This window comes from Tachypleus tridentatus, chromosome 13 (genome assembly GCF_004210375.1).
Source record: "Tachypleus tridentatus isolate NWPU-2018 chromosome 13, ASM421037v1, whole genome shotgun sequence".
Classification (NCBI taxonomy): Eukaryota; Metazoa; Arthropoda; class Merostomata; order Xiphosura; family Limulidae; genus Tachypleus; species Tachypleus tridentatus.
This window is the reverse complement of record NC_134837.1, coordinates 159,898,678-159,923,823: the sequence shown is the minus strand read 5'-3', so window position 1 is coordinate 159,923,823 and position 25,146 is coordinate 159,898,678. Positions and strand designations below refer to the sequence as shown.

At 34.7% G+C, this 25,146-nt stretch overlaps 1 protein-coding gene across 1 annotated transcript in view; it reads right to left on the bottom strand.

Moving 5' to 3' along the window:
* Window positions 1-2,252: 2,252 nt before the first annotated feature.
* LOC143236922 (ras-related protein Rab-30-like) overlaps window positions 2,253-25,146 on the bottom strand; it is a 43,226-nt gene continuing 20,332 nt past the window's right edge. Inside the window, exon 5 of the mRNA XM_076475604.1 lies at window positions 2,253-8,622. Within this exon, the coding sequence (XP_076331719.1) occupies window positions 8,372-8,622 (251 nt within the window). The 3' untranslated portion in view covers window positions 2,253-8,371. The remainder of the gene's footprint in view (window positions 8,623-25,146) is intronic.

Below are 25,146 nucleotides of genomic sequence, written 5' to 3'. Positions count from 1 at the left end.
GTTATTTGTAATGTATGAAATAAGTTGTTTTCCCACTGGCCGTCAAATAATCCCTTGAAATTAGGACCTTCCTTACATTTCAATGGGAATGATAATTTCATGCTCTGTGTAAGTCTGATGTTAAGGAGTTAAATAGAAAAGGATTTTCTCAGTCTGGTACAGAATCTCAACTAAGTAAGTTTACAACTACTGAAGAGAACTAATCTTAGAGTTAAATCTTCAGTAAAAATGATTGCCTGTTGTGGCAAGTAAGTACATTTCAAGTGTTTATGTTAATAAAAATTGTTTAATGTGATTTCACATTTGTGTTCAATCTCTCTTCTTTTATCTTTAGCTCAGTTAGATAATACAGGGTTATCTTGCAGTAAATGTCCTGACAAATCTTCTGTTATTCTGTGGACCTGTATTGTTAGTCTTAGGGGAAATCAGCATGCTATTAGAAATTATTATCGTGTAGCAAATACAGATTTCAATGCAGCAGCTTCTAAAGTCCCCATGAGGCAGCATGGTTTAATATAATTAATTAACACTATCCCATTGTTTTATTAAGATTAACTATTATAGTTCATTCAACTGAAATATTGGAGAAATTTTATTAATTCTTGAAAAACTAACTCCATACTCATAACATTTTGCCCAATATTTGTAATAGTGAACACACTGTTGTATCAATCAGAGATAAGTTAGCAACAATTGAGATGTGAAAACATAAATAAAATTTAGAATGAAACATCATTCTAAGAGACACAAAAGTAGTACAAACTCAATAGGAACTGATACAGTAGAATTAAATTATTTAAATAGACTAAGTTATCATGGAAGTATAGGAAGTGGTCTCGATGATTTGAGAGAAAATGAAAATTTATAACGACATATCCAGTCAATGTGGTTAGATGACTACAACCAACAAAGTATACAAAAATTTCAGGCAAACTATGTTTAGCTAAACAGAGTTTGGTGTAACACTTGCAAGCCAAAAGGCAAATAGATAGAAAACAAGCCATCTGAGTTACCTATGAGATTTACAAATAAACTATATGTCAGTAACTTTTCTACTTTAATCAAAGTTTATAACATAAAGAGACAAACCTTACAATGTGAAGTTACTGATTTCAAGATACATGTTTTAAGTGTTGCATAATCAAATTTCTTGAAATAATCTTGTTAATAATTTGAATTTGTTTGTTACTTTTGATTGTTAACTTTATAACAATATAGGATTACAAAATGGGTAAAATAATCTTGTTAATAATTTGAATTTGTTTGTTACTTTTGATTGTTAACTTTATAACAATATAGGATTACATAAGCTATATATTTAGCCCACATTTACATATTAAAGTAGCCAAAGTAATTTGTAAGATTCAGCATGATATTTGTTTATTTACTGGTTACAAAACAGATCTCACCTTTAGACATAATAAAAAACAACAACAACAGAAAACTAAATTTAACAATCTTTGTATAGGAGCCTGCACTCTTACTATCTACATATAGTATTTTACAGTCATATCCACCAGCTGGTAAGTACAAACTGTGGTCAGTACTTGAGTCTGACTTTGTTTACATTGATCAAACAGTTACAAATGAATTTTGTATAAATTTTCTGAATACTGAAAATGCCTTCTACACACTAAGAAAATTTAGAAAACAAAAACTAGGATAATATATACGTACATATAAAAAATTATGGGAAAAATTCATCAAGTATGGCCTAAATAATCTGGAGGATATTATAAAAATGTGGCAAGATACAAATAATGGTCACACTCATTAGTTTTTTATTAGTATAGCAAATGGCAGCCTCAAATTAATAAAAAGTATTGACTTTCCACAATCAGGCATAATCCTGGAAGGGATTAATAAACTTTTGGTTTTTTCTGTCTATGGAATCCCCTGCTCTTATACTCAAATGACCACAAATGCCTTCAAATCCCTTAAGATTCAACACTATTCCAAATTAGGGAATGCTCGAGCCATGATGTATCAAGAAATAATGTAAACCATATTCTTGAAAACAAATGTTATTCTTTTTAAGAGAGAGACTGAAAATCCAATAAGCCCTGGGTATTTTTCCAAAAGAAGCACATAAATGTCAACATTTGTACACATAATGACAGTTTTAGTATACAATGATGTTATATTATACACATAAATATTTTGCTTTACTCAATAAAACCAGAATTCTACTTGTTTCAGAGTGCAAATTATATGTCAAAAACAGATTTTTACAATGTAACAAAAACAAATTCTTCAAGGCAATATTTTTATTCATGTTATTAAAAATAGATATTAGTATATAATAAAAAGTACAAAATAAATCTACATACAAACTATAAGCCATTTAAAAGTCATAACACTGCACATTACAATAATTATAAATAAACAACTCACTTCTATTTTATTACACTATAGGCTGGAAAAGTTTGTGGTAATACAGCTGCACTTTTATTCAAAGTGAAAGCAGCAGTGCCTGCTAGACTTAAATCATGAGAATTCTCATTACAGCAAACCTTCTGTTTTGAACCAATTCTGTATATCCTAAATACTGTTTAACCTTTCTGAAATCAAATCTTTAAAATTGTTTCATTATATTTTTAGGGCTGTGATTAAAGATTTGTTCCCTAGCAAGAAATCTGAATAGAGTTCTAAATGTTCAAAGGTGTGTTAGGCATCATTCAAGCAAAGTAAAATTTTTTTTATCTTGTTAAAGACACTGTTTGACAACATTTCATTAGTATTCACATATTAACAGTCATTCACATGGAAAATATGATCTTTGGACATGCATAATGACTACAACTTACATAAAAGATGCTGGGTTAATTTTTTTTTTTTAATTTTCTTGGAAGAAAATCTACAAGTCAAAGTATAATTCATTCACTTGTGTGTTGCTTCATTATGAAATAAGGAAAAAATACACTGGTCATCTAAACTGCTCTGGCCATCCAAAAGACATGTTTAAGTAATCCAACTGGCTTAAGAAAAAAAAAAGTTAAACACAAGCCCTTAATAAGTAACTTTACTAACTGTTAATGTTTTGATGCAGAAAACAAACTTTGGTAGTAAATTTCACCAATGAGAATGGTTCAGTTTTATTCAGACCAACAGTGTAAGTTCTATTTAAGCTAACTGGCTGTTCTAAACATGTAGTTTCTGCAAGTAGTACACTGTATATAGCTCACCTGCATTCAATTACTAGAGACAAACTGTGCCCTATATTACAAATTTCCAGTAAATGGGTAAAAATCGTTCAATAAAAACCAAGTTCAGCTGCTCTCTTAAGTAATACAATGATGTAAGAAAAAGTTCATTGGACCTATGCAAATAGAATTTTTTTCACATTTTTCTGTCTATATAGTACAAAGAATGAATATACACACCACTGTGAAAGACCCCTAATTTCAAAATATTATAGGAAAAAGACTTAGTTATCTCAATAATTTAGTTGGAGAATTATGAATAAAACTAGAAAATACTGAGGAGTCTAGCAGTGCCACTGTTCAAGACTCGACAACATCCATAAGTATGTGATGAAAGCCACATAAAAACTCCTTGTTGTCAAATTATAAGTCAATCAGTGATGAACCCTGAGCAATTAATAATAATACAGTATTTGCTATACTTTCATATTTTAATGTTTTTAAGATGTTATAAACAAGTTATTTTTAAATTTGTCATTTGATGTAGAATTTCAAGCTGAGTACCAGTTTCAGAAGCATACCATTTAAAAATATTACACAGTATTTTCACAAATACTGAACTGGTATGCTGTATGTTTCCACACAATCTTTTACCAGGTTGAGTACCCATAGAAAAACAACTTAAGATGATGGTTTGGTGTAAACCTGTCTTAAAATCATCAAGAGGAAAAATGGAAACAGTAACCATTTTTAGGTGTTTTGAAATATTTCCTCTTTTAGAAGAACATCAAGTTCACAAGCAGCTGTTTATGTTCTCTTTGTAAATAAAAATTCCTTTGCAAATGAGGATCTTCATAAATGCAGATGCCTGAAATAAAATTTGAATCTGTGTAAATATGATTTCTTTTTGTGAATAGCATATGCTTAAGTCAAGGTATGGTATTATTAATTGAAGTTTAACTATATAGACAAATTCTTTGGATTTACATTTTAAACTGAAAAATAAAACATGTAGGTTAAAGTACTTCTTACAACATAAAACAACAATTGTAATTTTATCTTTATTTTTAATCTTTGGTGTTGAAACAGAGAGATTCAGTAACACACCAAGTACAGATTCGTTGCTTTCTTTTTTTGGAGTTTTCGGTTTTGTCGAATTCTCTTTTTGGCCAGTATAATTGAGCTTTTTCAGCTCTAATATTCTCAAAACGTTTGTTTAGTGTGTTAGTTATAACAGCAGTTGGAGACAAAAATGTGAACTTTGTTGGAAATAGTCAGGTGGAATAGGCGAGCTGAGGATTTGCCTAAAATCACATCAAATCAAAATAAGGTCCTTTTCTTAAAATTTATGGATATTTGGAAATTATATACTTTGTTTGAATAAACAGTATATAAATAAAAGTTCATCCTTAAAGGGACATCTATTTATCATTCTTTATCATAATATTAAGTAAAAGACAGTTAGGGACCTCACTTAGTCAATTAAAGGATTATTAAATGTTTTTCAAGAAATATGTTGTTAATGATAATATTAGTGATGTTAAGAACATATTTCATCTCAGGCAATGTTATGAAACACCAAACTATTTATACAATGTTTCAATAGCAATATTAAAGAGTTTTAAGTAGCAGCAAGTGTGTCTAGTGAATATGCTTGTAAATCATTCACAGCATATAAACTTTCCCAACTTGTATATGATTAACAGAGATACCCTAACATAAAGGAATAACAAAGTCACAGGTACTTGACATGAAGTGTTTAATAAATAGCCTTACGTGTCCTAATGTGTCCAACCTGATAGCTGATTTTATGCTTGTTTTTGTTTGTGATGTACAGAATTCTTGTAAAAACTTAAAACCCAATCTCTACTGCTGCCTGTTGACATGTCCAACAGCTACAGCTTGTTGAAATAGTTGACATTTACCAACAACAATATACTGACACACCTTAACCACACTTACCACAGCATTAGTAGGTTATATCATGTGTAAAACACTTAACCTAGCAAACCACACAAGCACTAATGTTTCCAGAACTGCAAATGCTGCATGGACACATAATCTGAGATGCCATGGTGCAGGCTCTTATAGCTAAATAACTTTATTCTGTAACTCATGAAAATTTTCTCTGTTGATATTATAAATCTTATTACAGGCAATATTTTAAATTCTAAAAATTCATACTTTTTTTTCAGTAAATGAACTTCTGACCTTTTCCAGCTACTAGTCCTAATCATTCTGAATTTAAATGAATAAAATATATTCCTGAACAAATGACAGATAATGTTACATCCAATTAAAAAATATGAAATATACTCTTCATTAGCCAAAAGTTCACTTAGAGAAAGCTCAACATATGTTACTAGTACTTACACATGTACAGAAACTTGCACATTATTTTTAACTTACAAGACTTAATGAACACTGAGCAAATACAATTTTATTTTAAAAACATTTTAACTTTGCTTTCATTGAAAAATTATAAAAAGCTTTCATGAACATAACACTTCATGTATATATTTTTACAAGATAAATTGTCAAGAACATGTCTTATTAACATAATAGACATGCAACATTCCTACTTCAAAAGAGACCTTTCATCAAGTAACATAATGCATAGGAAGTAATTGCCTAATAATAAGATTACTACAACTCATATAGTTATGAAACACATTTCAAAAATTGTAAACATTAAAGTAACTATAACATAGCTGCCAACAAAATAACAAGTGAGAAATATATATAAATTTTCAAAGTTCACTCCTCTAAAGTTATTATTTTAAATATGATATATCTGTGTGTGTGTACATATATATACATATGTAGCTAATAACCATCAAAATAATTTTTAACATAATTTGCTATCATCTGTATACATTTACTTATTTATACTTGAATAAATTGCCATTCTAAGATTAAACATATCTCATTGTGCAATTAAATTCAAATGCTATGCCTTTTCTTAAAACATTCACACAATTATAATACAAAAAATAGTGACAACTGCATACACAATGTTGATTAGTTAAGGCATATCAGTTGGTTTAGTTGTATAATTTTATGTAAAATTCTTTAAATTTTTAACTTGTCACCTGTTGTATACTGCTACATGATACTTCATTTGAGATATTTATTACAAATATTAAGTCAAATTGCTGTGCCATTTGATGTTAAACTTGAGTTTTAAATACACAGCAAAGTTCACAGTTTCCTTCACATTGCTTTTACTTTGTGTTATTTTAGGGCCCAGGCCATCACAAAACAAGACTCATCAACAAATTGTAAAACAATTTTCTGTTTCTGGTACACTTAGTAGAATATACAATGAGCTAAGTGAACATTAAAGATGTATGTAACATTTTTTTTCTACTGCGCTGCTCAAACTTAAAGAATTTTTCCCACTAATAATACTGTAGTACATGAGGAAAAGACAAAGATTACCAGAAAGTATTACTGAATGAACCAACTTGTAATGTAACCAGAGGAAATCATGTGTTGACACTAATTCTCCATAATTCAACTTTATCAACATCCTAAAAATAACTTTTGTCAAAGATGTAACATTTTTTGTACCTTTAAACATTTTAAAATTTGCTTCCACAGATTTTTAAAGTCCAATGTAAGTAGTCTTTATAAATAAAAATGTCATGAATATGTACCATTAGTTCCTAATACATAAGTGAAAAATTTACTGATAATTTTAAATACAAATGATAAAATGACAGTGCACTCATTAAGGTATTTGATCAACATATTCTTCACTTATGTGTGTGTATATACACACACATACATATATTTAGTATATTTTCATAAAATGAATTTTTAATGATTGAATATCATGTAGCTTCCACATTTAACAGATTCTGGAACCTTCAAAGATTTTTCACGCTATATATATATAAAAACAGTTTTAACAATGAGACAATCAGTTGTGTACTAATAATAATAGTTTTGTCTGTACTAAAGCTTCAAAATATACAAAGTAGTAAGTTAAAAAAACAAACAAAAAAACTTTAGCCCAAAATAACAATTTATAACCTAAATATGTTCACATTGACTTGAACAGTCACTGGAAGGACTCAATAACTTTATGAACTCCTAAATAAAATTGTTTTCACACCATGTACTTACATAAACTAACATGTTAATTCCTTCATCATCTGAAGGACATGAAAAAATGGAACCAATAGACAGATCAAACTCATTTCTGTAATTATTTATATACTGAAGCATGAATTAGATTTTAAATTCTAGTTTTCTCAGAGAAATCATGGAGTACACAACTATTAATTGAACTAATCTATTTAAAGTTTTAGGAATTTCACTATATGAAAATACAAAGTATAAAACAACAGTCAAATTTACTTTTATTCCAGCTGTAAATTAAATCAAAGCACAGGACTGGAAATGTAGCACGCACATGTAATTACAATTATTCTATTTATGTAAGCACAGTAACATTATGAACTCATGGTTGTCATACTTGCACTCTTCATGAAAAGAATCTTTCCATAAATTAACTAATATTACTAAAGGGCATATTAAATTGGCTAAATGATCAGTACATAAATATATGAGAGGTAGCCAACCTGTGGCATGTGAGGTAAAAACTTGTGGCATGTATGGCATTTAGAAAATAGCCCATGCTGTGGCACATAGCTCATGCATGATATTTTGTTAAAATACATATTATTAATTATTTCATTTAGTTTGCAATGTGTTTGAATTTATTGTTATGGGCTTTAGTTTAGAGTTCTTTTTGTGATCAATGGCACCTTACTCAAAATTAAAAAAATAAAATTGGCACAATTACTAAAAAACACTTGGTCACTCCTGTCATAGTGTTAATAGTATCCTTACATATAATAATTGTTTGAGAAAAATATTTATTTTTTCAGACTTTACACTTCTATAAAATAAGCCTCCCTCATTCTTGTTAGTTAGCAAGCAGTTTATATGCAAGAACTCTTAAGATTTTGTTGTTCATTATTACTTTGAAATATTTAGTAATAAGCATAGTAAAAAGGAAACAAAACAGTTAATTATACAGCCCAATTCCCACTTTATGAAGTACTCACATATTTGAGATTCTAAGTACAAACTTTCATTCTTCACACTAAAATACATTATTGCACAGATTAACTTCATAGCCTTGACCAATCATGTGCTTTCATTTCTACTTATGAACTTTTAAGCTAAATCTCAATTGTGTTTCTAATAACTGGATATCAAGAAAATTTACAGCACTGATGTTCATTCCTTTCTCTCTGTTCTCCAATTGATCGACTTAGTTCAGAATTGTTAATTCGAACTCTGGCTTTTGCTTCATGAGTTAATCGAACAGCAATGTCCAAAAAGAGTTTTTCTACATTTTCTGAACCTTTAGCTGACGTTTCAATAAAGTCCATGTTATGTGACTTGGCAAATTCTTGTCCAACATGACATGGAATTTCTCTATCCTCTTTATCAGTCTTATTTCCTAGAAACATAAGAAATAATAATTTAAAGATTACATATAGAAAGCTTATAGTTTTATCAAACATTTCATTTTAATCAAGTTAATGTTTGAACAAAAGCTACAACTGGCTACTTTTACTTAGCCTACTTTTTAGGACTGACCATTTTTTACTTATAAAATTCATTATGGCCCTCTTACCATCTTTATTGCATAACAAGTATAAATAATAAGGAGGATGTATATTTTTGTTTTGAATCTATTAAACATTACATGGTTATATTATGTGAATTTCAATGCTTTCACTTAATAACAGTCAGGTATTGAGAAAACTAACATAATTCTATGCAACATGAACCATAGTGCATACCAAACGTAGTCATTCCCAAGAAAAAGGAACCAGTTACCTGTAAAAATCTTAAGTCAATGTACTGTCTTCAGATTTTTAAAGAGGTTAACCTTTTACCAAACACAACAGTTTCAGTTCTACCAACAGCCAATATGTATAACTGAGAAACTGTAATGATCTCTTAAGTAATGTTTGGTTCATTTTGCATTTAAAAAAGCAAAAGAGTAATTATATTCCATGTGACCTATGTCTTAACAACAAATGCATGAAAAAAAAATCTACTTTATGCAATATATGTCACAAAAATAATATCTTGGAGATACTGGAAGACAGATTGGGGAATACTTTATGGAATGCTTTTCACTATAAAGATGGGTGAATACAATAAGTATAAGTTGAAGCAGTATACAGTATTACTAAACATGACTTTCTCAAGTTTGACTACACCTTCATTATTAAGATAGAGAAAATAACACTGCTTTCTTAATGAAAAATATGAACAACTTGAATTATGACTAATAAACTGTTTATTAACAGTTATAAATGATGGCTTGTTTACTTCTTTTTGCTTCTGTATTTGTATTCTAATATTTTCTAAATTATCTAATTTTGTTTTACATTTCTAGAGCTTCCTTTTTTTAGTGTGCTTTAAAAGATTCATTGTTACACTCTACTGATGGAATGTGGAACCACATCCATACTGGTTGTTGATGGCATCTTGTGTAAGATATCAATTCGGTACTCTTCCTCAAAAGCCTCTAATATACCTTCACCTTCAAAGATGTAAATAAGCATCCTCCACATGTTGTTCTGTGTGGGTGCACCGCACTACCCTTGGAATGGCCCTAGTGGTATCATTTACGATGAATCATAGGAATATGCTGTTTAACTCTTTAGAGGTCAGATAATATTAATTTTTTGAAAAACTGTAAGGCTAAAATGTTGAGGTATATAAAAGTTTTGTAACAATAACAAGAACAGTGGCTTTGTTTTAAAAATATCTGTTCGTGACTTTGATGGTGTTGCTATTCATTCTGGAAATGTAAAGAAATTTGCTAGCCTTGATAATGCTAATATAAATTTTTGTTGGATGGTGCTTACGCTGAGATTAACACAAGTTTTCCTTAAGTTCGAAATATTTTTGACTGACTTGAATATATTTAGAACACTTTTTAGCATGCTACTACCCACTTATACAAAGCAGAGGTTTTCCACAATTATTAGATTTGGATTAAGAAACACATGATAAATAACTCTGTAAGGTATGCTATTATCAATTAATCTTGATTTCCATTTGTGAGAAATTCATCAAGTAGGGTGATGAGAAATATCTTTTATCCTTATTATAAACTACATATGAATCATTAAAGTTAAATAATTCACTGTGTCTTACATGTAGTTGTAGCTTTTTGTTAAATTATTTATTTTACCATTATTGTGTTTCTCTATCTGGTGAAACTATGTCTTTGCTAGTGTTTTTTAAGAACTATTTCTTCTTCTACTTGCATGAAGCAGATTACAGCAATTGGTTCCTTTCCTTTATAAAAAATATTACATATTCTGAGAACTGAAGCATTCAGTTACTAATAAAAGGTAATGGTGAAGGTCTGTACTAAAGGTGAAACAGTTTATGTGTCCTCTCTCTCCATATTAAATATTAAAAACACAACACATATATGTTGTTACACATATTCTATGATGTATCTCAGAATGGCTGGTATGAGTATTAACACTTTTATTGATAAGTAGAGAACAATATTTTGATGTTTCTAGGTCATCTTCAGGTTAACTGTGATTAATCTAGATTTCATGCATTAAAATGACAGATTTTTATATTTTATATTATCAACAGGTATCATAAAATTGAGCATGGATGAATCTAACAGTCAACTTAACTTTTCTAATGTTTTTGCACTATTACTGTAAGTACATCTTAATATTTAATTACATGGAGTACTCAAACACATCTTTATTTAATGCATTTTATTTATAACTACAAGTATGGAAAGTGGTTTCAGTAAGGACCACAGCTTTGAGATGAGAATTACTTTATTAGGCCACATTATCTCAGGCCACTGAGAATTTATTATATCTTGTAAAGGGCCCAGCATGGCCAGGTGGTTAAGACACTTGATTCATAATCTGAAAATTGTGGGTTTGAATCCCCGTCACACCAAACATGCTCACCCTTTCAGCCATGGGAGTGCTATATTGTGACAATCAATCCCATTATAAGAGTAGCCCAAGAGTTGATGGTGGGTGGTGAAAACTAGCTGCCTTTTCTCTAGTCTTCCACTGCTAAATTAAGGAAGGCTAGTGCAGATAGCCTTCAAGTAGCTTTGCACAAAATTCAAACCGATGCAGAAACCAATTATAGTGACTTTGTGAGAATGACTCAATTTAATACGGATTAAGCATGTAAAAACAATGAAATTATTCAATATTTTCCATGATATCTAAAAGGAAATCTTCTTGTCTATTTAATAATCAAGGGATACTTCTCACTGATTTAGTATTTGGGGATCCTTTTGTCCATTTAGTATTAAAGGGCATTTTTTAAAAAATTTAACATCAGGGGACACAAAGGAACCCCTTGCAATAAAACAAGATATGTGCAGCATTGTAGTTGCAGCACCAACATTATATATTTTGAAGCTGATAAAACATTTACTATTATTTTTCTATTTTAAATGAGAGTGTTTGGATTATACTACTCAGTATATACAAATTTTTCTGATGGTAATTAAGAGGCATTCTGATGATGTATAGGAGCTCTTCTGTGTCATTAAAGAAGCACTTGGTTATTACTAGAGATACTAACCCTGGATATTATTAATATATTTCACATAATATTTTAATGCAAAAGGGGATCATCCATTGATAATATCATGTAGTTTCTACTAAATCAAACTTTGTTGTTAATGGGGTAGTTTTATTAGATAGAGCTGAATGGTTTTTACCTATTCATAAAAGTTTTAATTCTGGGGTAGTCTTATGTTGACTCTACTTACTAAACTAAATGTTAAGTTGATTATAAAATGAAACATTCCAATTATTACCTTTTTTTAATTTACTTTCAAAATGATACCCTTAGATCATTTTATGTGACTAATTAAAATTATGTCCAAATTAAGAATTTAAATGGATAATTTAATTATATTAATTCCTTATTCCTTGAAATGATACATTAAAGTTTAAACTATATTATTACTATATTTCTCTTAGTTAGCTTATTTTTTTTGTTTTTATTTACATACTACTTACCTTAGAAGAATCTAACTTGAATGTTTCAACTATAAAACTATCTTATATAAAAAAACTTTGCTACTTTTTTTTTTATATATAATTACAAATACCTCAACACTCCATTCATATTCTACACTACAAATGAACTATTCCCAAATATCTCTAAATGTTCACTGGATTCAATATTATGATTGATTAATTTAGTGTTTTATGGCACAAAGCAGCGAGGCTATCTGCGCCAGACATTTGGTAAAAATGTAAAATAAAAATGTAAAAAAAAAATAATAAATAAATGTAGTAATAGACATAAATGGAAAAGAAGGTAAAACAAAAAAGTATAAAACCAATGTTGACACCTAGTCTACAACGTTAAGATAGAAGGCAGAGTATAAGAAGTTGTAAGGTATTTACTCTAGCAAAAAGGTAATGATCATAACCCGCCAGGAAGACTAACAGGTAAGTTCAAAACCACCGTCAGTCACCTGAAGTTGGTCTTTCCAGTCCTGGTTCCGGGTTATGTGTCATAGCAACAAGTATCAAAATGTAAAAGAATAGAAGTTTTAAAAGATACATAGCAAAATTGTAACAATGAGTAGTCAAATGTCCAGTAAAAAGATAAAGTCAAGTAAATGGAGTAAAATTTGTAAAAGTAAATGAAGGTAAAAACAAAACAGCAATTAAAACAGAAAATGGTGTAAAAACCAATGGTGACATCCAGTCAACAAAGTTGTAAAGGACTACCTGTAGCAGAATGGTAATGATCATAACCCGCCAGGAAGACTAACAGGTAAGTATAAAAACCACCGTCAGTCACCTGAAGTTGGTCTTTCCAGTCCTGGTTCTGGGTTATGAGTCAATATGGCCAGAACTAAAAAGTAAAGTAGTAAAAGTGTGAAATGATATGCAGCAAAAGTATAATAACAACTCGCCAAGACGACTAACGAGTAGTTCAAACAGTAGCGTTAGTCACTTGAAGTTGGCCTTTCCAGTCCTGGTGTCGAGTTATTTAATGTTCTGGCCATTGTCCAATGTCATATTGAATGAGAGAGATTAAAACTGTGAAAAAGGAACCACAATTAAAAAGGTGTAATGAATAAATATGCAACACTTAAATGAGATTAAAAAGATTAATGGCCATTAAAAAATTAAAACATTATCAAGTTGGACAGAGTCACCATCACCAATAACTCTGTCCAATGTTACAGACTGACCCTGGGAAAAAATATGTTAAAATATTGCCGTCGTTGAGAATTGTAACGATGGCAAGAAAGTAAAACGTGGCTGATAGTGATTTGAGTGTTACACAAACTACACATTGGTGCATCAGTTCCAGATAAAAGAAAATGATGAGTTAAAAAACTGTGACCAATGCGTAGCCTAGTGAGAACAACTTCCTCCTTCCGAACTTTACGGAAGCTAGATGGCCAAAGTCCAATTTTGGGTTTGATTTGAAAACGTTTGTTGTCACGTTGCTCACTACAAGTGGACTGCCAGCTGGCACGGAGCTGAGCCTTGAAGACAACACCATAGTCCATGTATGGAATAGGCATAGGAGTGATGGTGCTGAAGCAGACATATTTAGCTATGTCTGCAAGCTCGTTCCCGCGAATAACAAAATGGCCTGGTATCCAGAAAAACTGGATTGAAGTAGCTGCTAATGAGAAATGGGCCAGTCGGTTTCGAATATCAGCGAGAATAGGATGTGAGCTGACGTGTAGCGATTCCAAGGCAAGTATAGAACTAAGCGAATCAGTATAAATAGTGCAGTTGGAGTACTGCTCAGCTGCAATATGATCCAGGGCAAGAGATATGGCATACAGTTCAGCAGTGAACACAGAAGCTGTAGAAGGGATTCTGCGTGCAACTACTGACCCATAGCAGAGCCCACTGAATTACCTGATTTGGAACCATCTGTATAAATGGGAACTGAATGATTGTTTGAAAGATATTCATTGAATAGAAAAGACGGTACTTCCAATCTGGAGTATCTGCCTTTTTTAGGTGACTGAAAGAAAGAACACATTTGGAGGCTGTAATAAGCCATGGTGGGATGGGCCGCCCTGTGGAATCTGCAATGTTATCCAAGGACAGACCCAATTCATCCAATTGCGCCCGGATGCGAAGGCCAAACGGAGCAATGACAAATCGTCTGTTCTGAAAAAGTACTGCCCACCGAGGAAGAAAAACACATTTCCAGGTGGGATGCTTTGGTGAGGAATGAAGTTTCGAAGTATATTGTAAAGATAGTTGCAAACGGCGAAGGTGTAGAGAAGGTTCATGAGATTCAATGTATATACTTTGAACTAGAGAGGTACGGAAAGCCCCAGTGCAGAGTCGAAGTCCTTGGTGATGAATGGGGTCCAGCATCTTTAAGGCCGAGGGTCTGGCAGAGCCATAGACCATTGATCCATAATCGAGTTTCGATCTAATAAGAGCACGATATACCTTTAACATTGAACAGCGATCTGCCCCCCAACTGGTAGAAGAAAGAACACGGAGGATGTTCAGTGCTCTTGTGCATTTGACCCAAGCTGCTTTAAGTGTGGTATAAAGGTCAGTTTACGATCAAAGATAAGCCCCAAGAACTTGGTCTCGGGACCACTGGCAGCAAAACTTCACCGATATGAAGTTCAGGATCAGGGTGAATACCCGTCGATGGCAAAAGTGCATGCATACAGTTTTGAGAGAGAGAAATTAAAGCCGCTCGCTAGAGTCCACTTCCGTACACAATTGAGGGCGGTTTGTAGTTGCCGCTCAATATATCTCATGTTTGATAACTGACATGAGATGTGAAAGTCGTCGACATACAGCCCATTCGCAACAGTGAGAGGGAGTTGTTCAGTGATGGCATTTATCTTTATACTGAAGAGTGTAACACTCAATACACAGCCTTGAGGGACTCCAAGTTCCTGTACAAAAGAACGGGAAAGTGTCGAACCCACACGAACTTGGAATCTCCTGTCCATTAAAAAATTTTTAATAAACATGGGTAGATGGCCACGTAACCCATATGTATGGAGGTCTCGTAAAACGCCATACCACCATGTTGTGTCGTAAGCCTTCTCTATGTCAAAGAATATTGATACAAGATGTTGGCGGTTGAGAAAGGCTTCTCTGATAGATGTTTCAAGATGAATTTGGTGGTCTGTGGTGGAGTGCTGTTGACAGAACCCACACTGGGTGGGCGAGAGGAGGTTTTTTGATTCAAGGAACCAAACAAGACGAGCATTAACCATCCTTTCTAATGTCTTACAGAGACAGCTCGTCAAAGCAATTGGATGGTAGTTTGAAGGAATCTTGGGATCTTTCCCTGGCTTAGAGAAAGGTAAAATAATAGCCTGGTGCCAGGCATCAGGAAAAAATTCTCCTGCCAGATCCGGTTGAAAACAATCAGAAGGACATCAAGAGAAGCAGGAGATAGATGGTGCAGCATGTCATAATGAATATCATCAGGTCCAACAGACGTACTGGCAGACCGATGAAGGGCCATTTTTAGTTCCACCAGGGTAAAGGGACAATTATAGTTAAAGAAACAGTCAGTTTGAAAGGAAAGAGTCTTTCCTTTTTCAAGATCACTCTGCCTGAGTCTTGATGGCCAGGAAGGTGGAGGAACAAGCAGAAGTGCTAGATACCCGGCAAAAGCTTTCACCTAGAGTGTTAGTGATGTTCCGAGCATCAGTCACCTCCTGACCATCAGAGAGTAAGATCGAGAGGGGGACAGAATTGTAGTGCCCATTGACCTTTCGAATCCTGTCCAATATTATTATTGGAACTGGTGGTAGAAGATATGCTGGTTGTGAACTTAATCCAAGATTCCTTCTGGCTTTGACGTCTTACCCGCCTAGCATGTGCATGGGCCCGTTGGAAAGCAACCTGGTTTGAAAGTGTGGGATATCTACGAAAAGTATCCCAGGCCCGCTTTTGAGCCTTCTGTGCTAAGTGGCAAGCAGGATTCCACCACGGACGAGGATATCGTGGAAAACGTGTCGAGGTTTTAGGAATACACTGGGCAGCTGCATGTGTAATACAGTCAGTTACCGCTGCTACACAGTCGTCTATTGATGGCTGATTTACGATGGCAGGATCAAGATCTGCGAGAGCAGTGAAAGTGGACCAGTCTGCCTGATCCAGCTTCCACCAGGGCACGCGGGTAGGGTGGCATCGACCACGGCCAGTCTCTCTCAAAAGGATAGGAAAATGATCACTGCCTAGTGGATTACTGTCAACCCTCCATGAAAAATGGGAGAATAATGAAGGGGAGCAAACTGAGAGATCAATAGCTGTAAAGGACTGACTAGGTGCATGAAAGTAAGTGGAAGAACCAGTATTGAAAAGAGAAAGATTGTGATCAGAGCGCATCCGCTCTACAGATCGGCCCCTCCCATCAATAATAGCACTTCCCCAGAGGGGATGATGTCCATTAAAATCCCCTAGGATTAGAAATGGAGATAGCAATTGTTCAACGAGAGCATCAAGATCTGATTGATCATATGTCTCTCCAGGGGACAGGTACAGAGAACAAACAGTGATGGTATGACCCAAGGAAACACGGATGGCTACAGCCTCCAAGAGTGTGTTGAGTGACAAAGACAGGGTGGGGGCACATGTTGATCAACCAACAGTGCCACCCCTCCATGTACTCGACCATCACACAACCTGTCATTTCTGTACAGAGAAAACTGCCGAATGGAGACAGTATCAGCAGTTTTGAGAAATGTTTCTTGTAAAGAAAGACAAACAGGATGGTAGGAAGCAATCAGCGTTTTGATATCATCCAGATTAGAACGTAAACCTCAACAGTTCCATTGTATCAAGGTGGCCATTTTTAAGAACGGGTAGGCGAAGTGGCTGGAGAACCCTTCGGTTTACGACCATGTCTTTTTTCTTTACTGTCTTTAGTCGGAGGAGGTCTATCAACCTCCATGGATCCTGCTCTGGGTCGGGTGGGCAGGTTTTTGTTATTGGAAGGGGAATCCAGTGACTGAGGACGCGAACGAATAATTGTTTTGTCTCTTGTGGTGGGAGAAAAAGATGTATCAGAAGAAATGCCTGTATTTGAAACTGAAGGACGTGGATTTTGAGGTTTGTTGGAAGGTATGGGAGGAACAGAGATGGGTGTGGAAGTCGATTCATCAACCTTTTTAACCATGGAGGTCAAAAGGCTTTTCATTTGTTTTGAAAACGATTCTCTTGGAGGCACAGAGAGATCTGTCTGAACTCCCACTGTAGTTGTGGAATGAAGTGCAGCAGCATATGTCCGAGATGGAGTTGTGGACAGCAATTTCCGAGCCTCAGGATAACTAATGTTATGTGTCGTTTTCAAACGCTGCACCTCTTTTTCCTCCAACCATTTTGGGCAAGAATGAAAGTAAGAGGGGTAAGAACCATTGCAGTTTACGCAATGTGGGTTCATGTCACAGTCATAGGCATCGTGGTCCTTGTCTCCACAACGAGCACATATCAGGGAACCACGACATGATGTCTTTTAGTGGTCTGACATTGGAAACATCGAAGAGGGTTTGGTATGTATGGCCGAACCCTGCAAATGAGATAACCTGCCTTGATGGTGGCAGGTGCACGTGGTGAAGTAAATGTCAAAACGAGGGTATTTGTTGGCAGTGTAACTCCATCTTTGCGAGTGGAGATGCGCCTCACTGCAGAAACTCCTTGAGTGGAGAGACCAGCGAGAATCTCTGACTCGGGAACGTTCTTCAAATCCCTTTCAACAATAACTCCTCATGAAGAATTCATGGTAGCATGGGGTGTAACCTCAATAGGTATATTCCCAATTGCCTTTGAATTCAAGAGGAGTTCACTGTGTTGGGATGTGGATGTTTCAACCAATATGTCACCAGATCGAAGTTTCTTTACTGACTTTGGAGAGCCAGCAAGTCCCTCTAGTCCCTTTTGAATAAAAAAAAGGGACATTTGCCCTAAAGGTTTTTTTGAAAGAGAATGTAATATAAGAAAATGAGGTACGTGTGTTACTGATGTTGAAGATTGCTGTTTTGAGTATTGAAGACGTGGTCGCTTACCCAGTGACTGTTTTTTTACAATTTTATTTACATTTTTTAGAGGATCCATAGGAAAAAGAAAAAATTTCGGTACCCACTGACCCCACCCACCATGGAGCCCTACAAGGGGATGCACTACAAAGTCACGCAAGGACAATGCAGCAATGCCAGGGTTTCGTGAGCACTATACCCAAACACCAGCATCAGGCACAATGTCCACAACACCCGTTGAGAACTTCCAACACTGGTACTTGGTTGACTCTAGCCCAAGTGGACCAGCCGATTGACCCAAGGGGGGCCACCCAAAGGCCGTCCGTCTACAGGAATTCGAGGCCAAAGTGGTGTGTTAGGGTTGGACCCCTCAACCACCAGGATCCTCTCCTCCCCTTCACGGGTCGCCACGCACGGGAAACACGTGGGTGGATGTTTAGATCCCAGAGAAGATAACCAGATAGAACAGAACCTTCCCTGGGAGGTCCCCCTCACCATGTACAGGAATCCACACCGAGGGGTCAATATTATGAATGAATACATTAAAAAAGAACAAAAGCTCCCAACACATTAATAATACCAATATTAATTACTCCAAATTAATCATATCTGTTAATTAAATAAGCTGAGTTTTTTTTGTTTAGTGACCTATGAAACAATTTTTAACACATGCTACTATCACTATCTATCTTAATGTAGATATTATTCAGTAGAAATCAAAACTGTGCATTGCGTAATATGGTTAAACATTATGATCACTACTCTTCTCTTTGTCTTTGAGAACTGATAAAGAAAATAATTTACAACTGGCTAATGCAACAACTACAGTGAATGTGAGAAAAAACTGGTTCTCATAATTCCTTTTCCCCAACTATGTTATTCTAATAGCAAAAATTAATATTTCATGTAGATATTTACTTCTATGCACTGCTAAGAGATATTACCTTGCACACAACTGCCATGGAATTTCCTGTGCATGCTACAAGCATTGAATAAATTCCCTTCCTGACATGTGTCTATATGTATTGCACCAGCCTATGATAATTATAATGCTGTGGTCCTTCACCAAAACATGTGTAATAATCTTTGTGAGCACTAGCACATGATAATATGTCCATTCTTAACAAGGCAAAAAAAAATGCACCAGAAGTGGCGAGGAAGCTGGGAGGTAAGTATGTAACTGAAACACATTTTCAAATTGGGAAAATTTCAATTTCTGATGTGCTACTTTCCCCTCTGTAGTACTAAGAGCCAGCTTCATACATTCAAGAAGGTGGAAAAGCTAGTGCTGATAAGTTTTAAAGATAAGTTCTTTTCTGAAATAGCAAAAGAGAAAGAACAGTCATGTGGTTGACTTCCACAAGACCAGGGATTGCCTAGTGAACCATCACCTAATGGGAATACTCTTCACTCAACCTGTTGATTTTTATTCATTCATATATTACACTTACATCACAGAGACTATTACAATAAAAGACATTAGGTTAATCCAGTGGCAACATGTTGTATATATAGGTGGAACATAAGAAGGCATAATGTGGCAAAGATTTTAAGAAGCCATCACATCTTTGTGAAATACTTATCTGAGATATATGTTATAGCAACAGAAAGACACTTTAATGGGGTGTCCTGTACTATACTTCTAGGAAACATCAAAATCCTACCTCTCAAATGAAAGGTGAGCCTGACTGAAACTCTCCATATTGATATCTACAAAAGTTTGGAACTGTGAAAGTACAGGTTTTCCTGTGCTCCATTATAAGAATGAAGGTACACATCAGGCAGAACATTAACGTGGATGTGCATGGACTACTGTCATCAGAAACAATCAGCTGGAATTGGGTCATCACCAAAATACAAAACAATAGGCTACTATTATTAGATGGTAAGTTGAGCCAGTTGTAAGGGCAGTGCTACTCTTGATGTACATTTTCTCTTGTTGTAAAAAAGTGTTTCAGCATCAAAGTAAAGATGCAAGATAAGCCAAGGGGTAAGAGGTGGTATAATCTGTTTTGAGTTGGAATGATCAAGCCACCATGACAAAGAGATGTAGTGAGAAAGGTAGAAACATAAAGGCTCAGAAGGGATTACAAGACATGTTCCAATGATACTCCAGAGTCCACTGAAGTGTATGAATATGTGCACAATCTAAAGGAATCAGTGCTCTTAGGGAAAGAAGAGTCCCCAGTTGCAAGAGGTAAGTACCTTTGATACTAAAATCTCCATGATGCAAATATACAGAGAAAATGGTGAATCCCACCTTATGTGAGAGTTGAGGACAATAAACTGAGTGGGAGTCAAATATAACTTGGAAAATTAGATGACCCGACCAGGTAAGCTGTCTTTTGAAGAAAAGTGGAGGTGGCAGTCACCAATTTCTATTGAAATGGTGCCAAAGGAAGCTAGACAACCATATAATAATAAAAATGAAGGTCCATAGGGCTCACGCACTAAGTAAAGGAACACATGATAAGGCTGAAAACATAAGGGCTACAGGAAAGGGCACAGAACTGAATGATGTGACTATTGAGGACAAACCGATGAAATGGAATATGAAGGAAGGCACTTGAACCAGCAATCTTGGTTAAATATAGCTTAGGAGAAATGGCCCAATGAAAACTGAGAAAGTTGTTCATTACAAATCAAGGAACAATGAGAAAGTGATTCAGAGATGACAAGTTTATAATACGATGCCAAGCTCTTGACTTCATGAGGATGATAAAAAATAATGGAAATAAAAGCTCTTTGTGAAAGACAAAGAAAAGGTGAAGTATGAAACACGAGAGAGAAACAATAAAACAAGAAGGTGTAGAATCTCAGAGTCACTAAAGAAGAAAGAATACAGTAGGGTAAAGTGGATGAGACAGGCACTGATGGTACTAGTGCTCAGAATTGATTACAAAGAACAGTCACTAACAAGAGCTGTAACAACTAGCCATACAAGAAAGGATATCAATGACCACAAGTGAGAGAATGAGGAATATGAAAGGAATATCCCAATGTGACTCTCAAGGATGGGTGGCAGAATCAAGGGGACACCAGTAGGTTACAGGCAAGCAGACTAAGTTTGGGATTCAAAGGAGTCAAGAACACTTTGAAAGCCAATAAGCAAATTGGTGAGATTCATGTCCTGGTCTATAAGAGGAATGAATGCAGACACAGAAAAACAAAGAAACCAAGTTAAAATAGAAACAAAATGGGAAAAATGGAAACAAAAGTAGGAAACAAAGAAGAACAGATGTCTTTACCAAAACTACTGGAATTGTAATAAAGAGCCCCACAGTGAGAAGGTAAAGAAGAATGAGAGAGTAAAGGAGTAGAATAAAGATAGATAAAAATAAATACAGATGAACTAATAACTGGAAAGAAAGCCAAGAAAGAGAAGCATTCCAAGTAGAAAGAGAGGACATAACAGATCGGATATCAAGAAATATAAAAAGACCATGACTTGAAGTCATAACAATGGAATCACAAAGTTGAGTAGGACAAGAAAGATATGTGATAATGTGAAGATGGGACAGTTGGAGGCTCATACAGGAAAACAATCAAAACATATTTACAAAAAAGACAGAATATCATATACTCATTTCCTAAGTATATTAAACAGAAAAGGAAGAAGTACCTGTTCCTCAACAAGGAGAGAAGAGTCAGAGGTGTAAGAGCTGGCCAAAATTGCCCACAGTCACAGTAGGCTTCACAGAAGGCAAAGAAAAATGACTAGGAAATTGAATTATACAAAAATTGGAACATCATCAGTTAATTTGAGTTCATCACAACCCAACAAAGTTCTGGAAGTTGTCCATGATGCTAAAGGTACCTTGCCAAAGAATGAAATTTGAGACAAGTTACACACAGGTATATGCTCTATTCAGTGAGCTAAAAGGATAATAACTGGATGTCAGGTTCATGAACAGATAAAATGCCTCCAGTCATTGCTCAAGTCATTTAGAGGAAAAGCCTAAAAATAAATGTCTGAGCCTAAAGACCTTTTATAATATATATATTTTTCTTAGCATATGTAATTGCAAGCAGCCTAAAGTAAAAATGTTGTGGCTATAGTAAAACACAAAGTTGTGATCAAGTAGATGTAATAAAAACAAAGTATTAGTGAAGGGAAAGAAAAAACAAAGAAAGACAACTGATTAAGGTGAGAAGCAGTTCAAGTAGAACAAAACAAAAAAACATGTCTGAACAGTAGCAGTACCAAGGAAAGAATGAGCTTACGATCATGTGTTAGTGTTCATGGAGGGCTATAACATTATGATGAAATTCCATGGCAGACGTGAGTGAGGTAATAGCTCTTAATGGTGAAGTGGTAAGTAGCATTTCTGAAGATGCTATCTTTCAAACTACTGCAAAAGTTTACATATATACTAAATGTTTCTACGGATGACTCAGAAATATCTAAGAATAATTTCTTTGTAAAACTTACAAAAAAGTGATAAAAAAGGGGACAGTGAAGTTCTCAGTATTACTTTTCCCCTCTGACTAGTGCCATGTCTCATTTACTGTTTCAAAAAAATGTTAATTTTCTAAAATTACTCATAACTTCACTTACATTACAACTAGAGTCCCATATTAATAAGATGGAGGGACCAGTGATGGTACTATCCATACAAAATGCATCTGTATAGATCATTTGTGTGGCAACAGAAGTTTGGCACCCTAGTGGGAGAACTGCACTACATCTGAAACAATTATGCTTTTTACCTGGAACTTAAATTGTGCTACTTGGATGGAAGTTGATGTGATCCTTCATCTCTACAGGCCAGATTCCAACAAAGCAGCTAAAGCCCACTGCTCAGGATTGGAATTACAAGGCCAGGGATCCTAAATCCTATGTTGGTGGGTGGCTAGGACATTTGGACCTTAACATATATATAGGATCCCAACCTATAACTATAGAGTGATGCATTCCAAGACTCTGGAATCACAATGAAAAGGAATGCAACACAGAAGTGGACAAACCCTTTTCCTCAACCTAAAGAATTCCAAAAGGTAACATTCCAAATTTGGAATGACAGGATACTATAATAATGTACTCAACCTCAAGAAACAGAATTCATTCAGTCTGGAATTATGAACACTCATCCAAGGTAAATTGCACTTGCTCCTAGAATTATTGTGAGGACATGGAACAAACTCTACTCAACCAAGGATCCACAAAACAACCACTCTGTGTTTGGAATTATGAGAAAACAATGGAACCTCTTCCATAAATGATGTATTGAATCCACAGTGATAAAAATGAAGGGCCACACTTAACCCCATAAGATAGTGAAGCATCAGATCTGAATCAGTATAACAAGTAGACTACCACATTGGCTGGTGCCTCTCCTACTGATATCTGGGTAAAAACATTCAAGGACCCACGTAGGAGGGTCCCCAACTTTGCTTTTTTGTTGAAGAATGAAGGAAAGTGACTTGAACACAATTGAGGAATACTCTCTGTTCATAACCGTAGCAACTGAAAACTGGGTGTGGTAAGAGTTCCCTACATCCACTAGCAGAAAATGAGGGGGTAATGTGCACTGGGGAGACCTGAGGAACAATGCTCTTGAAGCAGTGCAATAGGTGAACCAAGTTCCCTAATTTTTTAAAAGCAAACTGACACTAATTTATTCAATCCAATGTGCAGTAGGGACAAACAGAATCCCTTTATGCTTTACTCATGATAGTCCACAAGTGGCAGTAATACTGGCCAGTCTACCTCCAGGTAGTCTTATAAAACCTCATACTTACAGAGTCTGTTGCAACCTAGATAAAGTAAACTGTGTTTGTGGTTGCTAGTGCAGAATTGGTTTGATAAATACATACCTGCCTGAGTAACACTTGTCACAGAGTAGACTCCTGGAATATATTAGTAACAAAGACACTCATACTTTCTTATAATTTAACAGATATGGTTAAAATAGCTACTGGGAGTAACAGAAAAACCTTAGAAGAAGAAACTGCCAGATCATGCAATTGATTTAAAAGTATTGGAGAAGGTCCACATACCAACCAAATCAACTGGGCTACTAAAGACATATAAATATGATGAATCTGAAGAGACATGACTCATGGGAGACTTAACCTCTAAAGAGAACCCACCCAAACAAAGTAACTAGGGAGAAGTGCTGGGAAATTTAAAGATCACAAAGAGAAAAAGTAACTGTCAAGTACCTTTAAATATGTTAATATAAGCAACATAATGTTTCAAGTCACTAACTGGACATAACAAATGACTAAAATTTGATAGGTCATAGATGTGAGAAATAGCAGTTACATAAATCAGTGAAAATTATTTATTTCCTTTCCTGGCTGCCAGTGTCTCAGGGAAAACCTGTCTGAGTGTAGAAGGTCATAAGTAGAATTATAAAGTGTCTGTGCACAATCAGGACCCAAAGTGGTTTAAGGATACCAGAGAACAATGAGAACAAAGTTATCATTTTAAGTATCAAAACGTAATTAGTAAGGCTGCCTTATATACGATAAATGTAGAAAATGTAAACCCCTTGTCAAAGAGCTAGGTCAAAAACTAGTTCTGGTTGGCACTTCTTGTTGAAATGGGTTGAACCTCTCTTAATACACAGTTGCCACTATGTGTGTCATTTCCATTGGTAAATTTTCATCATAAGGCTATCATAAAACAAAGAAAGATACATGGCAACCATAGAAGTTAAACCTCAATGCTGTACAAAGTACCAGATAATTCTCATGCATGAAGCTTGAGCTTCAGGATAGCTGGCTATATGATGTTGGATTATGGCTGCTTCGAAAGAGATGGCCAAATAAGTGGAAGAGGTGGACACTTCTGAAGGTACCACAGAAGCAGAAACCAGAGCTTAGCTACCAATTGGTTCTATCAGTATGACTGAACAATGGTTGGAATGTTAGTACCTTGGGTATGCAAATTGGTTGAAAGGCCTAGAGGTGTAATCCCATCCTTTCCTGACTGAGTGTATC